Below are 14,633 nucleotides of genomic sequence, written 5' to 3' on the forward strand. Positions count from 1 at the left end.
GTACTGCCTTTAACCTTGAGCTGGACAGAGGCAGAGGAGGCTGGAGCATTGCCCCTGGCACAAAGCCCCCCACAGCACATATTACGCTGTCAGGCACCGACGCTCATCCTATCAGTACGGCTGCCAGGGGAGATTACGTGGCAACATGGAATTACATGGCAGCAAGTGGTTCCTGATTAAATTAGGAAAAGAGAATGGGACTTGCATGGGGAGTCCCTTCTACCTCTGCTTCTGCTTTCCTCAGAGGTACTAGGACACTTGGAGATATGACATCACCCACAAGTTGGGGAAAGCACATCCTGACATGACACTGCTGAATTCCCTTCAATGGTTCCTTCAAATTAAGATGTGCACTAATGCACAAAGCTTCATGAGGGAAGTGCACATATCCTGTTCAGGTAACAGGGAGAACTGTAGACTCCAGGGAGCATTCAAAAGTGTTAGACAGGATGTGTGCAGGTAGGGAGCAGAGCTGTTGTGATTTGTGAGAAGGATGGTTTGCTCTACTTACAGCTCCAGGTCTGTACTGAGTAGAAGCCTGCAGCAATCCCATTTCCCGAAGGTATGCCAGCTCAGCAGCTCTTCTTGCCATTTCAACTTTGTGAGAGCCTGGGGGAGTCCAGCCAATGCCTCTGAGCCAGTTCAAGTCAGACTTGTATTTTATCTGAAAGAATGAAACAAGGACCAGGATGTATTATTTTGTTGCGCTCTAACCAAATCACATGCCCTGGGTATTCAACAGAGAGCATATAAAGGAGCAGCAGAGTCAATAATAAACAAATTATTCATTTTTAGCAAGCAGACTGTGGTTCTTTCAAGGTGATTTTGTTGGTAGGTAAGGTTTGCAAAGGAGATTGCACAGACAGCTGCCAGTTTAGGGAAGGACAGCACTGTTCAGCCACACTTACATCACTCTGCAGCTTGTAGGCCTGCTTTGCATGTTTCACATTTAACTGCTCAGGGTCACAAGTGTATTGGTGCAAGGGCTGCCTGTAGTTAACATTGCTTGCAAGCTGCTGGCTTCTCTTGGCATGGAGGAATCCTGGCTGGTTGAGGTGACTCTGGAACTGTCCCATGTTTAGGGCATAATCACTTCTGTACTGGAGGTCACTCTGGAGTTTCCCCACTCTGAGGACATGTCTGATTTTGGGATCATCATTTGCATTGAGGAATCCAATCTGCTGGCCTCTGTCTCTCAGGAAGGCTTCTCTGTATTTGTACTGCGTGAAGTACAGAAGAAAATCTCATTTTCACATTCAAATTACCTTCAAATTCTGTTATGAAATAACTTATCCTCTCCTGGCTATCAATCATGTTTCCTGTAGTGCACAAAGACCAAGGGTTTGTTTGATATCAAACCACATCTCCTAATCTAACAAGACACTTTAGAAGAATTATTTTTGTGATCATTTTTAAAGGAGTGGAAAGACTTAGGGGGCCTAAAATGCTCATCTCTCAAAAGTAATCAGAGATCTTCCTACTGTTGCACTCTTGGGTACACACAATACACAGCTCAACCAGTGAAGCTCCTCCATCTTTAACTTTCTTGCCAGCTGTGGTCTTCTGTGTTCAAAGATAACCCACTTTATCCTAAACCATGCTTTAACTATTCATAGCCTAGTACATATATTATTTGATTAAATCATAATATGTCTTCTTCCCAAGAAAAACTCTTGGGATATAAGACAGAACAGCCTGGTTTTGGACATTACTAATGGCAGACTTCAGCTGGAAATCTTTGCACTTAAGCAGTACTTTGTTTCATTGGATCACCAATTTTCCACACCAAAACAAAGCTCATTCATGTCAGACTTCACCCATTTTTACAGGATGGGGTGGCATGGGAAGAGGTTTGGGAAGTGCTTGAAACAGAACAATTCTTACATCACTAGCAATCTCTCTTGAAGCCTTTGCTGTCTGGAATGGGATGGCGTCAATCCTAAAATCATAGCCAGATGCCCTTGTCTGTTCCCAAGATGTTTTATACAATTTCTGTGTTGAAAAGAAAAGAAAAAAAAAGTCATTTCCCCCTGCAGTTTCTTAAGTGCAGTCCCATAACTGCAATAATAAATGTTTTATCCTACTGGGCTTATTTGTATCAAGAGTCATCAGTACTATCTCCAAGGTTTTGATCCAGTTCTATAGCACTTCAACTTCTTTTCTATTCACCATAATGATAAAATGCCTCATCTGAAAAGTGCCACCAGGGTTTCCTTTTGTACTTGAATGTGGTTGTTTTTGATGTGATTTAATTTCTATTAGAAACTGTGATGCATCAGTCACATCAATATTGCATTGATATTGCCCTTATTCTCTCTTTTGATGCATCCACTCACAGTGTCTTGGGTTTCCTGGCATCCTAATTTCAATACCAGTTATTTCAAGCTTTTCAAATGATCCTCATCTCTATCCCCAGCCACATGTGGCTTCATTAACTCATGTGGAATAACAGCCGATTCTAATGTGACTTTGAGGATGTGAATCACATTTACATCCTGAAGAGAAATTGCTCTAGATTTGGTTCTTCTTCTATTAGTAGCTTTCTTAAAATAGCTTCCAGTCTACAGGTCCTACTACACAGCCATGGTATCTTAGCTAACATTTTCAGCTGTCCCTTTCTGATTTTATTCATTTGCTTTCTGTCAGTCTTTGATTCATCCCTCCTGGGGTTTGTGACCATAGGAAAAGAAGTACAAAATCCACTCCACATTTTATGACAATCTTCTGTTTCGCTGGTGACTGTACTGCTAGGTGGTAATAAATTTGAAAGTAAATTTAGATGCCAGAAATCCTGCAAGACAGCCAGGGCAGAAGCAATGCAAGCATCACCGTACACCCTGCTAGCAGGGATGACCTTTCATTTGTGTGCAATCTTTGCACGTAATATTTGCCTTTTTACATTTTCCTCTATTGCTTCAAAATGTAATTTCTACTTGTTTCTTTCACCTGTCTCAAAGCTCCTAGCAAACTAAGGTCATTCTGACCCTACGGGTAAAGACAACAGCTATTTAGTCAGGGAACAGGACATTAGGAATAGACTAAGTTCCTCTGTATGAGATAATGTGAAAACAAATTTTCTTTAAACTAATTCCACTCACTGATTCAGTTACATCCATTGATGACAACTATGCCTAAGGGATCATTCCAACACAGTGTTGCAGCTTCAGAAAGGTAGAATATATAGTCTAGGAAAAAGGAGTCTCCCTCCTCTCTCACCCAAACAAAACAAAAATTATTTTAATTTGTATCTAATCGTATCTGTAATGAAGGTTTGAAATTCTTAATAATAGCTTACTGCCCTCGAAAATTAAATGACTGCTCAAAAGAAAAATTAGCAGACTTGTCCAGATTCCTCCAGCTCAAACCTAGAAACTGTTGGCTGTTCACTGCCTCTGTCTTCTTTTAATTCTGGACAGGTTCAGAGAATTTGGCTTCTACATATATGCAAGTTTTTATTCCCAAACAAGTTTACCAAGTCGGCTGCCCAAAGGAGAAGGTTTGCTTACATCACTGATGTAGAGCGCGTTCTGGCGGGCTCGGATGAAGTCCGGATGATCAGGAGGCAGCGTGTACCTGTGCCTGTCTTCAGAACCTCCAGCCTTGTACAGTCTCTGTGGGGCCAAAAGTCATTGAATGCGGGTGATACTGGAAGCAATGTCAAGATCAATTCTTTCATGCATTATGGTACAGCAAAAGTTAAGATCACTTATACAGTAGAATGAAACCTACATCATTGCACTGGAGGTAGCTGTTTTTGGCATGGATCAAACTCGGAGAGTCAGCCACAGCAGTGAACTTCAGACTTTCTGGCTTCTGACGGTACTTTATCTGACAGGGGCAAGAGGCAACAAAAATAAACAAAGGAAAAAAAAAAAAACCAGGAGATGTTTCTGTTAATGATATATGACAATTCCAGGAGTGTGATAACTGGGGTAAAACATAAAAGACACTTTTCTGAAGCCACTGTTCTGCTTTAGTCTCAGTTGCTCTTTCAGCTAGGGTCTGGGGATGCCTTTGTATCAGGCAGAGAACTTTTTTGTGAGTGTGTCTATGTGTGTGTGTGCACAAAAGACTTCCCACTAAAATTGACATGCAAAAAGCTTTTGAACACTACACTTTTGACAGCTCATAATTTTTCTCCATTAATGCATGATGCTTAGCAGGCAAATGCCCCTTCATTGTGGTTGTCAGTGCTGTATCTTTCTATTCAACTTCCATAACCACCTGCTTAGAATTTCATAATGGAGTATCCTGCATTTATTTATTGCTACATGTTTTGCTTATACTCTTGTGTTTCATTTGGAATGGAAAATATTCAGCAGGTGTCACACAGTGGACTTGCGTCTCCCATACTGCTTCTTGGTAACTTACACCTTGTATAAACAGGCTCCCACATCAAAAGGAAATGATAAGCTACATTCGTAAGTGTCATGTAACGAGGAGCCTTGATGGTAAACAATTCCTACAGACTTGCTATCCCATGAAAGATTTATCAGTTACCTCACTGATGAGCTCTCCAGCCTTCTTTACACTTTCTATCTGCGGAGATCTCAGAGCCATCCAACCAACTCCTTTCATGAAGTTCAGGTCTGATTTATAGCGATGCTGTTAAAAAGGAAAATCGTTATCTATCAGTTTTGTACCCACAGCTATTAAGGTTTTTTAAAAAACTCCCTGGTTCATATTCACATTTTGAGGTTTTTCATTTGCCATGCACATATCAGATCGTAAAGCCAAACTGTTTGCATTTGTTCGTTCCACCAGGAATTAAATAATGTATCATATGCAAGTTACAAGAGAAGGCCCCACGAGTGAATTAGTATGACTCAAAGCAGTAAGTAATAACCTGTTTGTACTGGGCGTAAAGGAATCTCATTTGAAATAATTTTATGAGGTGAGTACAAGTCAGGAATACTAATTATTTTATCTGGTTCATGGTTCCTCGTTAACCCCATTTCTAGGAGGACACATTACTCTTTCTTTACTCACATTAAAGGCTTGCTTTTAGCTCCTAATCTATTAAAGAAAATCAGGCAGACCCAATAAAAAGTGAAAGTCAGCAAAGTGCCTGGAATCCCAACAATCCTGACTTCACTTTAGAATCATTGTGTCTCACTCTACGACTAATCCAACCACCCAATTTTCTTTTTTGTTCTCGCCTATATGTAAAAAGGACATGACAATCAGCTAACTAATGTGTGCTGTACATTACTCTACTAGGCAGTGAGGGCATCAGGCAAAACCATCATCACCTTTTGTCTGGACTCCTGACTTGGGGTTCTAAAGGCAAGAGCCAAGTGCTGAGGTTCTCCCTCACGCCCTAGCCTTTCCCTGTCTAGGCAGGCTCAGGAGTAGCCTGAACTACTGGTACAGCCTACCTACTGAGGCTGGCAGGGTCCAAAAGAAAGACTTTACCTCACTCTGCAGCATGTGGGCTCTTTTGGCACACTTCATCTTCATGTCTTCTGGGAGTGCTGTAAATTCATGGAGTCTCTTTCTGTAATCTTGATCACTTGCTAAGGCCTGGGCTTTCCTGGCATGGACAAGATTGACCATGTCCATGGGCAGATGAAACTGAGACCACACATCTTGGGATCCCTTCTTATACTCTTGTTCACTCTGTAATTTGGCAGCGTGCAAGCAGTGCAGCAGCCTGGCATCATCCAGAACACTCCTGGCACCAATGCATTTTCCTCTCTCCATTACAAAATTGTGTTTATATTGGTACTAAAAAATTTAGAAAAAGGGTAAAAGTGAAAATGTGCCAAACTTAGACCAGCTATTCCAGATAAATACCTTAAGATAAATTACTAAAACATCTATGTTTTCTGTAAAACCAGTCAAAGTATGTAGCAGTAGAAAGCAATTATTTGAATATCTCATTGCTCTCAAATTTAAATATCACAGGAGCTAAAACATTAAAGTTAAATGCATCTCATTGTATTTTCTGAATATGCCCAAAACATTGACCATGTTTAACCTCAAATCTGTACTTTTATTATCTCTCTATGAATTCTATTCCTATAGCTCGGAATGAGAATGTGAGAGAAACAAACAAAAGACAGAAGAAAAAGAAATCCATACAAAAGCAAAACACTGTGCACTCTGTAGCCTTCAGATTTGCAAATGCCACCCAGCTATTTTAAAGAGTAAATTCAGTTTTCTTGGAAAGAATAAGAACCAGCAACCCCTCATTCTCATCTTAGCTGGGACTATGACTCTCCCTGTGATCTTGCATTTATCCTCTCTGTGAAATAGTGATGATGATGATAATGCTTATTTATACAGCATCAACAGGGTGCTTAGAACTTTAAAGGAAAGGCCTGGGCCCTGAAGAGTTCATAATGTAGTTGAAATGGGATAATAACACTTATCTACCACACAAGAGAGTTGTGGGGATTAAATTACAGCATCTAATGTTTATAAAGTGCTTCCAAGATGAAGGGCCAAATTCAGATCTGTTGTAAGTGGATGTAATTCTATTACAGACTTGTACCCTCTCGAGCAGATCTGAAGCTGTAACCAAAAGCACTCTGCAAAATATGGTTAAGTATATATTATAAATTACAACTAGAAATGGTTGCTTCATTAAACAAACACATGTGAAATATATTTGTATTTTATCACATTAGAGATACAGTACGCAACTAAAAACTACACAAAATGAAGACCTTTTTCCATCTTCCTAGAATTTATTAAATATCTTGTGAAGGAGGGATGAACCTAGGCTTTCTGAGAAATGGGTACCACCATGTCTGAGTGTTTTGCATACAACAATCTAAATGATAGGATATTTATAAGGATAAGATTACTTGTTTCCTCTATTTTAGAAGTTAATGGGATACATATATACAGGAATTTGCACTGATTTTTACTTCCTAACCAGACAGGGCACTCCTGAGTTTTGGAGATTGGAAGAACCCTCAGCCTTTTCTCATTTCATTTCAATTTGGAAATACCAAATACTTCCAAAAGTCAGTTCAAAACAGAGTGGACAGAGTTATCAGGCACTTTATAATATGAGGAGCCAACTGCCTGAAAAAGAGCAGAATTCCTTTTCTTTCTATTTGCAAATACTTTAATTCATTTGCTATTTCCCACTGGAAGATGTTTAACCTGGCTTGGTTCCCGATTAGCAGCAATTCTTCCTCTTCTTTTTTTTCCTAATTCACACAAAGAATCTCATTCATAAGTAATATATTCTGTCTCACACTTGTCTCACATGGTTATGGAGTTGCTTTAATTCAGTAAAATCTGCTTTAGACATTGTTTTACATGAAGTTAACAGAAATTAGGCAAGAAGGGAGGTTGAATCATTCAACTCACATCACTGGCAATTTCTCTGGAGGCCCTGGCAGTCTGGAACGGGAGTGCTTCCATTGTCAGCTTGTAGCCTTGAGCACGTAGATTATGCCAAGATTCTCTGTATTTTGCCTAAAGTAGGAAAGGCATATGTAGACTGCTGCTTTACTTTTAAATGCACAAAGGAACAAACAAAGGAACCATCTTTCATTTGTTATTCTGTGTTACAGTCTCATTCTTTATAATCAAAGGATTTTTTTTTTAAATTATCTTTGGGAAATCCTACTAACTCAGACAAAACATGTCTCGTTCTTTATGTAGATTTAATTTACTCACAACCGTATATATGCTAATGGAGATAAGTATCATTATAATCAAATCGGGGAAAGCATAAATAGAATAGACCTCAAATTTCCTCGACTTATCCATCTTCCTTGCCACTGCACAATTCATCCTGCATCTGAAATAATTTGTAAGAAATACTGAACAAATTCTTACATCACTGAGGTTGGCTGCATTTATTCTTGCCCGTGTAAACTCTGGCAGACCCAGGGTTGGTGTGTAGTGATGCCGACTGTCCTCTCCTGCTGCTTTATACAGGCGCTAGGAAAGAGATCAAAGGGGCAACAGAAATTAAATTTCTCTCTTGTTTCAATAATACAACAGCAGTACTTAAGTTGTTAATGATTGTGACAACTGTAGTCAGCCATCTTTGAAAATAGCTGAGGATATCGTTGAAATTGCAAAGTTTTTTTCTGGGCATAAAGATGGGGCTTTTGCTGGGCATAAAAGACATTTACATTAATTTTTATAAATATATGATGGCTACATTCTCAGTCTTGCATTGTTACATTCCCAGCAGGGCAAAAGTAGACCTAAGAATATCAAGAGCATCATGAATGTGTGTGAAACAAAAAGGCAAGCATTTCTGGTCAACTGGGCATATTTTCCAGCCTGAATTTTTTTCTTCAAGTTATTATATATGATTTTGATAATTTTTCTACAGGTTTTATCTTGGTTTTTTCAGATTTTAGAAAAGTGATTCTTTTCTAAAAAGAAGAGAGTCCTTGAGAAGCCCTCAAAAGTGGATCATAGTATGCAAATAAGCTCCCTCTAGAACACTCCACAGTCCTGATTTTTGAGTCTCTGTTTCATGCAAAAAACTTGATAATGGAACTCTGTTGTATGGATACTATGTGAGCTTTTTGAAAGATATTGGATTGAAAATGGTATTAAATGTTTGAGAAAAAAAAAGATCGATCTAACTGTGAAAAGGCACAAATCAGTGATGCTTTCGCTTTTTTTGATGCATTTAGCTTTCAGAACAGGGCTGTCTCTTTCCCAACTCCATCCCCAGCTTGCTGCATTTTGAAAAGCATATTTTCTGATTCACGTTAGGAGAGCCTACCTCATTAGCAATCATATTGCTGAATTTTGCATGAAGGAGGCCAGGAGAGTCTGTCACCGACGTGTACTTGAAGGAATGTGGCTGCTGACGATATTTACTCTGAGTTCACACACAAAGAAAAATGAGCAGAATAAGTAAATTGCCTTGTCAGATAAGGGATTTTTTTCCAATTCTAGTGGTCGAGTACTGCTTTTTGTGCTTAAAACTCTAGTTTGTCTATTGATCCTCAGACTAATTTACTTTTTGCTATTCTGAGTTAGGTGCATTCAAGTCTAACGGGGAAAATGAAAAGTAAATAAGGAATAAGACATGAAAGAAGAGTGCTGCCGTGCTGAATATGCTGAAAACAGTAATGAGATTATTTCATCCCTTGGTGTCATTAACCCAGGGTACTGGAATTACAGCAAAGGCAGTCCGGTCCAGAGAGAGAAGGAGCTGTATAAACCCACTGGATTTTTTTTTCTTTTGGTGAGTAAAAATGGTTTCACCTGGCCTGTGGCCCGACACAGCTCAGAATTATGAACAAAACAACTGCAAGATCACTTGTTCCCTGGAACACAACTCCTACTTTTCCTCATTTCACATATATGTGAATATGAGTAAAGGATGCAAGATTTGAAGCTAGGAGAACTGTATGAAGAGAACAGATGAAATAAAAGTCCAGTTACAGAGGGAGAAAAACAACAGCATACATAAGCAGCAGGTGAAAAACAGACTGACTGTAGAACAGGTGTAGAGATGAGGACCCTGCAATACTATGGGCACTGCACAGCTCATTCTAATTTTGGAGGACTAGTACAAGATATTTATTATAGATAGGCACAATTTTATTTTTAGTTGAAAAAGCCCATTTAAATTCTTAAGTAAATAATATAAAATAAATACCCCCTGGGTCTGAAACACAAGAGAAAAAATTTGCAAAAAAGTTAGCAAAGTTTGCAAAGCCTAAAATTCCATCAGGTTCACCCATCTGCAGTTGGGACACGAGTGGAATGATCAAACGCAGGGGGAGGGAGTGTGGCATTATCCAGTAAGTCACTTTGCCAGCCCAGTCTAATAGAAAGACATCTGGCAAACTCTTGTTCGTAGTGGAGAAATCAAAACCCTCTTTTGTTACCTCGCTGATGAGTTCAGAAGCTTTCTTCTTTCCTTCAATCTCCAGGGCCCCTGGGGTAATACATCCAACGCCTCGCATAAAGTTCATGTCAGACCGATATAAATTCTAAGGAAAACCAAGCAGAAGTAATTACGAGTTTGCATTTGAGATGCCCTATATTTATTCACCCAAAAATGTGCAATAACTCCGTTAATATTAGTACCTACCACAGGGAGTTTGTACACATTGCCCTAAGATCTTGTGTCTGTGTGAATACAGCCCTGACAGATCTACAGCACAGATGCAGGATTCTGAGGACTACTGACCCTCATGAACACCAAATGCTGCTTCAACTTCTGTCTTCCTTTTGTAACCTTGAAAAAACCTTCTTTAGGTACATGGATTTTCTTCATATATAATACATAAATCACAGGTAGATATTATTGATTTATAAATATACATAAAATAAGATTAGTTTATAAAAACATAAGAAAATATGGCTTTTTCTTTCTCTTTTAAGTAAGAGAAACTGCAGACAAACTAGCCTTGATTTTTAACAGTTCTGAATGGCCCTAATATAAGCAAGGAACTCTAAGGAAAAATAGCACTGAACCACTGCATACAGTTCATTAAAATATTTTCCAGATCACCAAACCTAGCAGTGACTCCCTGTAAATATTACATTTTCAAAAGTTAGCAAAAGATTCCTGATAAATACATAACAACAATATTATCTCATTTGAAAATGAGTAGGATGAGGAGTAGGATGGATGAAACTTGCCTCAGAATATCTGATAATGTGCGTTTCACCCAAATTAGGATTACATTTGTTTGAACAGAGTCTGTCATCTCTAAGTCTGTTAGCTGAAAGTGTTAAGGTGATATACAGTAGCATTTTGTGGCCAGGTATGTTTTTAAGATACAGCCCTGAGGTCTGCAGGGGCAATATGATCTATGAAAAGCCCTTTGTTCAAGACTCTGCCTAAGGATTTGTAAGGCATTATTTAGTTAATTTTACTCAAGGCTACGTAGGGAGTTAAGTTCATCCTTAGAATTTCAGTGGATATGTCTTGGGCCAGAGCTTAGAAGTGTCTTAGAAATAATATTTTTAGTGCGAAAGGACACATGAAATTTCACCCAGATCCAAACCAAATTGTTAACACCAGTTGGAAGTGGGTTTGCATTAAAATGGGTATTTTTACCAACTGTCCAATCATCCTCACTTGCAAATCCTTCTCTACCCAATCATCAAAGACTGCTGGACTTTATCTCTTGGAATAAACACATTTTGTTCCACTGCCCAGTAAGATAAATGTCTCGTTCCTACACGTAACCAAGGGGAAACAGCGCTTGTTGATCCCTCAGCTGCTCAAACACATGCTGCCCGGTGTGACGAGTTGGAGCAGAGCTCCTTGCAGCAGAACCCGTGGGGGAACAGCCCTGGGATGCTGTGCAGTCACCTCGCTCTGCAGCCTGTGCGCGTTCTTGGCGCAGCGCAGCCGCGCATCCTCGGCCAGAGCCGTGTAGCGGCGGAGCAGCTGCCGGTACCCCCGCTCCCCGACCAGCGACTGCGCCCGCCTGGCCTGCACCAGCTGCACCATGTCCAGAGGCAGCTGGAACTGAGCCTTGGCGTCCTCGAAACCTTGCTTGTATCTCACCTATCAAATGAGAAACAGATCACATAGATACCGCAGCAAAGTAATTAAAATTCAGGTTTTGATCAGAAGAGACGTTCCTCGTATTTCTTCCATTTTGCAGTATAAATTATTCTTTTTAAAACAAGTTCTCTAAGTTGTTTAACCGTACTGTGAAAGAGCAGTAATTATAATTAGAATATGAGGTAGCCTATTCTTCATCAAAAAGTAGCCATCTATATTATATAAAATTAAACTGAGATTATTTAGTTAGTTTTTTGTTAAAACTTGATACATTGAATCTATAAAATTAAGCAAACTGGCAAGAGAAGTCCTAATTCACTGCATTTTTAGAAAGTGCTGCAAAAAGAGACAGCTGCTGACTGAGTCATTTATATTAGAATTAGAAAAACCCTCAGGACAAAATATTTGTTGGTTTGGCCAGTTTAGTTTCATAATTTCAGACTACTGTTTAGTGCTGGGTTGGATTTTTTCACTTCTTGTATCTGTTCAGGAGAAGAAAGGAGCAGAAATCTTCAAAGAACTTTTTTCACATGACATTTCCCAATCAGATTATGCAAATTTGAGATGTTCAGGCTGTTCACCAGGATAATGAACATCCAGAGCTATTGGTGATCATCAAATGACTTAGAGTAACCTGACAGATGGATAAATTCTTCAAACACTTTCTACTACCTGTTTGTCTAAGCCTGCCATCACTACAAGACCAGCACTTCTGAGAACCATGTACACACTCCCATATATGTCACTGCTTTCTGGATCAAGCCACAGTCTTCAAAATGCACTGAAGAGTTACAATTCTTATAAGCAAACAACAAATGATGTCATTCTTGGCACATGTCAAGACCAGAAGGAGACTATTCCCCAACCAAAAAGGTCAAACTTGAAATACCATAAACTCATTTATCCTCTGGTCTTTCAGAAAAACAATAAATTGAAAATCAACACTGAATGATTTCATTTACTTCTGTACAAAGACCACTGCTAATTCTCAATTAGACCTGCTTCTGAGTGATGCTTTCACAGAGCAAAATATTCTGTGATAGGCAGCAGTGGTAGGAAGCAGAGGAGTGTGCTAGAACACAAGGTTCTTTTACTGACAAATTAATGGTTTTGTAAATAACATAGAAGAATGGCAAGAATATCACAATTATATTAATACACCTGAAAAGTGGGACAGAAAGCACTAAGTTTACAATAAATAGGCTATTCGACAGCTAGTCCACAACTAAGTGCACCTTCATTGAGGACCTACTCACAGTTAGGAAACCAATTTAAGAATGCCCCCATCGTTTTCCTTGTACTCACATCACTCTGCAGAGATGTTGCACGGACTGAATGAGCAATATGAATGTCACCATCCAGGCCACATGAGCCAGCCATCTGGCCTTTCATTTTCTGAAAGGCTTCCTTATATTTGTGCTAAAAAGGAAGTAGGAGCAGAAATGTGGATAGGAGTAAACAGAAGTATTTGTCCAGCTGTTAAAACCTGAATAAAAGGGCTTTCATAAGATAGTAATTTCTGACAATATTCAGTATGATAATAAATCTGAATTAAGATTTAGTGGGTTCTAGGAAGACCTCACCCAACTGTAATCCCTGTGACTGTGCAGGTAAACTGCTCAGCTTTGCTTTCACAAACGTGCCTTTGCTTATTTACCAACAACCCCTCACCGTGGCTGCACCTCCAAAAGCAGCACTAACTAGTCTGAGGCCAGATGCCTCCCAGATGCAGAGCTGGCTGGACATGCTGTTCCCATTAAAAGTCACTCAGCAGGGCAGATACAGTCTGGAGTGACTGACATGTCCTACTGGACAGAATCAGCAGCAGGTTCACGTACATCACTGATGATTTCACCCGAAGCCTTTGCTGCCTGGAAGGGGATGGCATCCAGTTTCAGCTGATAGCCACCATCTCTCATCCTTCTCCAGGACTCCTTGTAACGAGTCTAGGATATATGGAACAGAAATAAAGAAGAATTGCTGTTCAGAGGGCTGACATTGCAGCATTATTGAAACCCTAGAAATGTTACCACATGAGTTTCATTCTATTCTAATGCAAAAGGCAAGCACAAATCAAACTATCAATGCACGACAGGAATTATGGCAAGACAAATGCCCACTATAAAAGATTATTTATTTGATCATTCTTAATTTTTCTAATGTAGGTGAAGTTGGATAAGAACTTTGATTGTCCACATTACTTCAGAAATATTTAGACCATAAAATGATCATATACTGCGTAAATGAAAGAAATCCTGTAGGATTTCCTGTTTAGGACAAACAGCAAAACACTATCAACATCTCCACTTTCCTTTAAAATATTAAAGGTCAGGTTTATACCTCACTGATATTCATAGCATTTAATTTGGCCTGGAGGATTTCAGGAAGATCTGTTGTTGGTGTATACTGATGCTTTATACTCTCTCCGTGCTCCTTGTACAGCCTCTGCAAACAGAGATGGATTTCAGTAGTAAGTACTCTCTACATGTTGAATCATTAGTTCAAACAAAAACATTAACAATTAACTTTATGGAAAGCAAACACTACAGAAAAGCAGCAGAGGCATTAATAAATACAGGTAATTTTATCAATGAAAATGGATTCAAAAGGCTTTGGGATCTGATACACTTATCAGCTAGAGTATGCTAGAGAGGAGCTCCTTGAAGTTTTGAGTGTGTAAATCAATGTATATGAAAATTCAGATATTTGAATATTAATTTGATAAAACTTCCAATATATGTGGGTGGGGAGAAGAAAAATAAACAGTAGTGATTAAGGGTGTGCAGCAATGAGTAGCCCACTAACACTTTGAAATTCCACAGAAATACAGGAAGTTGAAGATCCCCAAACACCTCTCCAAAGGTGCTCAATTTTAGCAGATAAATGGGATGGTAATTATCTACACAATTACTCCAAATTTATTTCCAGAGTTAGTTGCAAAGGGGTGCTCAATAGTCAATGGGAAGAGATTGAAACACCTCAGAAGGTGATTTATCCCATCACAGGTGTCTGTGTGTGTCACTCACACCAACCCTTGGAGGAAGAACACAGAGCTGGCCCAGGACCAGATAACTTTCAGATGTCTGCAGACAGGTAAGAGGAGTTCTATGCAATTAACTGGAACTGGAACTTCCCCTGCAGTGGCTATGCAGAGTTCTCCTTCTCATAT

The 14,633-nt window shown here is 39.3% G+C and overlaps 1 protein-coding gene across 6 annotated transcripts in view; it reads right to left on the reverse strand.

Moving 5' to 3' along the window:
- NRAP (nebulin related anchoring protein) overlaps positions 1–14,633 on the reverse strand; it is a 47,745-nt gene that overhangs the window by 1,715 nt on the left and 31,397 nt on the right. For 5 of the 6 annotated variants that reach the window (XM_085582799.1, XM_021525954.3, XM_085582797.1 and 2 more), the window contains 15 exons: positions 13,805–13,909; positions 13,303–13,410; positions 12,770–12,883; positions 11,267–11,464; positions 9,828–9,932; positions 8,711–8,809; positions 7,801–7,905; positions 7,327–7,434; positions 5,416–5,727; positions 4,501–4,605; positions 3,730–3,828; positions 3,507–3,611; positions 1,885–1,992; positions 909–1,220; positions 512–664 (listed from right to left, as the gene is read on the reverse strand). In XM_085582799.1, the coding sequence (XP_085438925.1) occupies positions 512–664; positions 909–1,220; positions 1,885–1,992; positions 3,507–3,611; positions 3,730–3,828; positions 4,501–4,605; positions 5,416–5,727; positions 7,327–7,434; positions 7,801–7,905; positions 8,711–8,809; positions 9,828–9,932; positions 11,267–11,464; positions 12,770–12,883; positions 13,303–13,410; positions 13,805–13,909 (2,136 nt within the window). The remainder of the gene's footprint in view (positions 1–511; positions 665–908; positions 1,221–1,884; positions 1,993–3,506; positions 3,612–3,729; positions 3,829–4,500; positions 4,606–5,415; positions 5,728–7,326; positions 7,435–7,800; positions 7,906–8,710; positions 8,810–9,827; positions 9,933–11,266; positions 11,465–12,769; positions 12,884–13,302; positions 13,411–13,804; positions 13,910–14,633) is intronic. The other variant, XM_021525956.4, reaches the window with a different exon arrangement.

This window comes from Lonchura striata, chromosome 6 (genome assembly GCF_050655825.1).
Source record: "Lonchura striata isolate lonStrDom1 chromosome 6, ASM5065582v1, whole genome shotgun sequence".
NCBI classification, from domain to species: domain Eukaryota; kingdom Metazoa; phylum Chordata; class Aves; order Passeriformes; family Estrildidae; genus Lonchura; species Lonchura striata.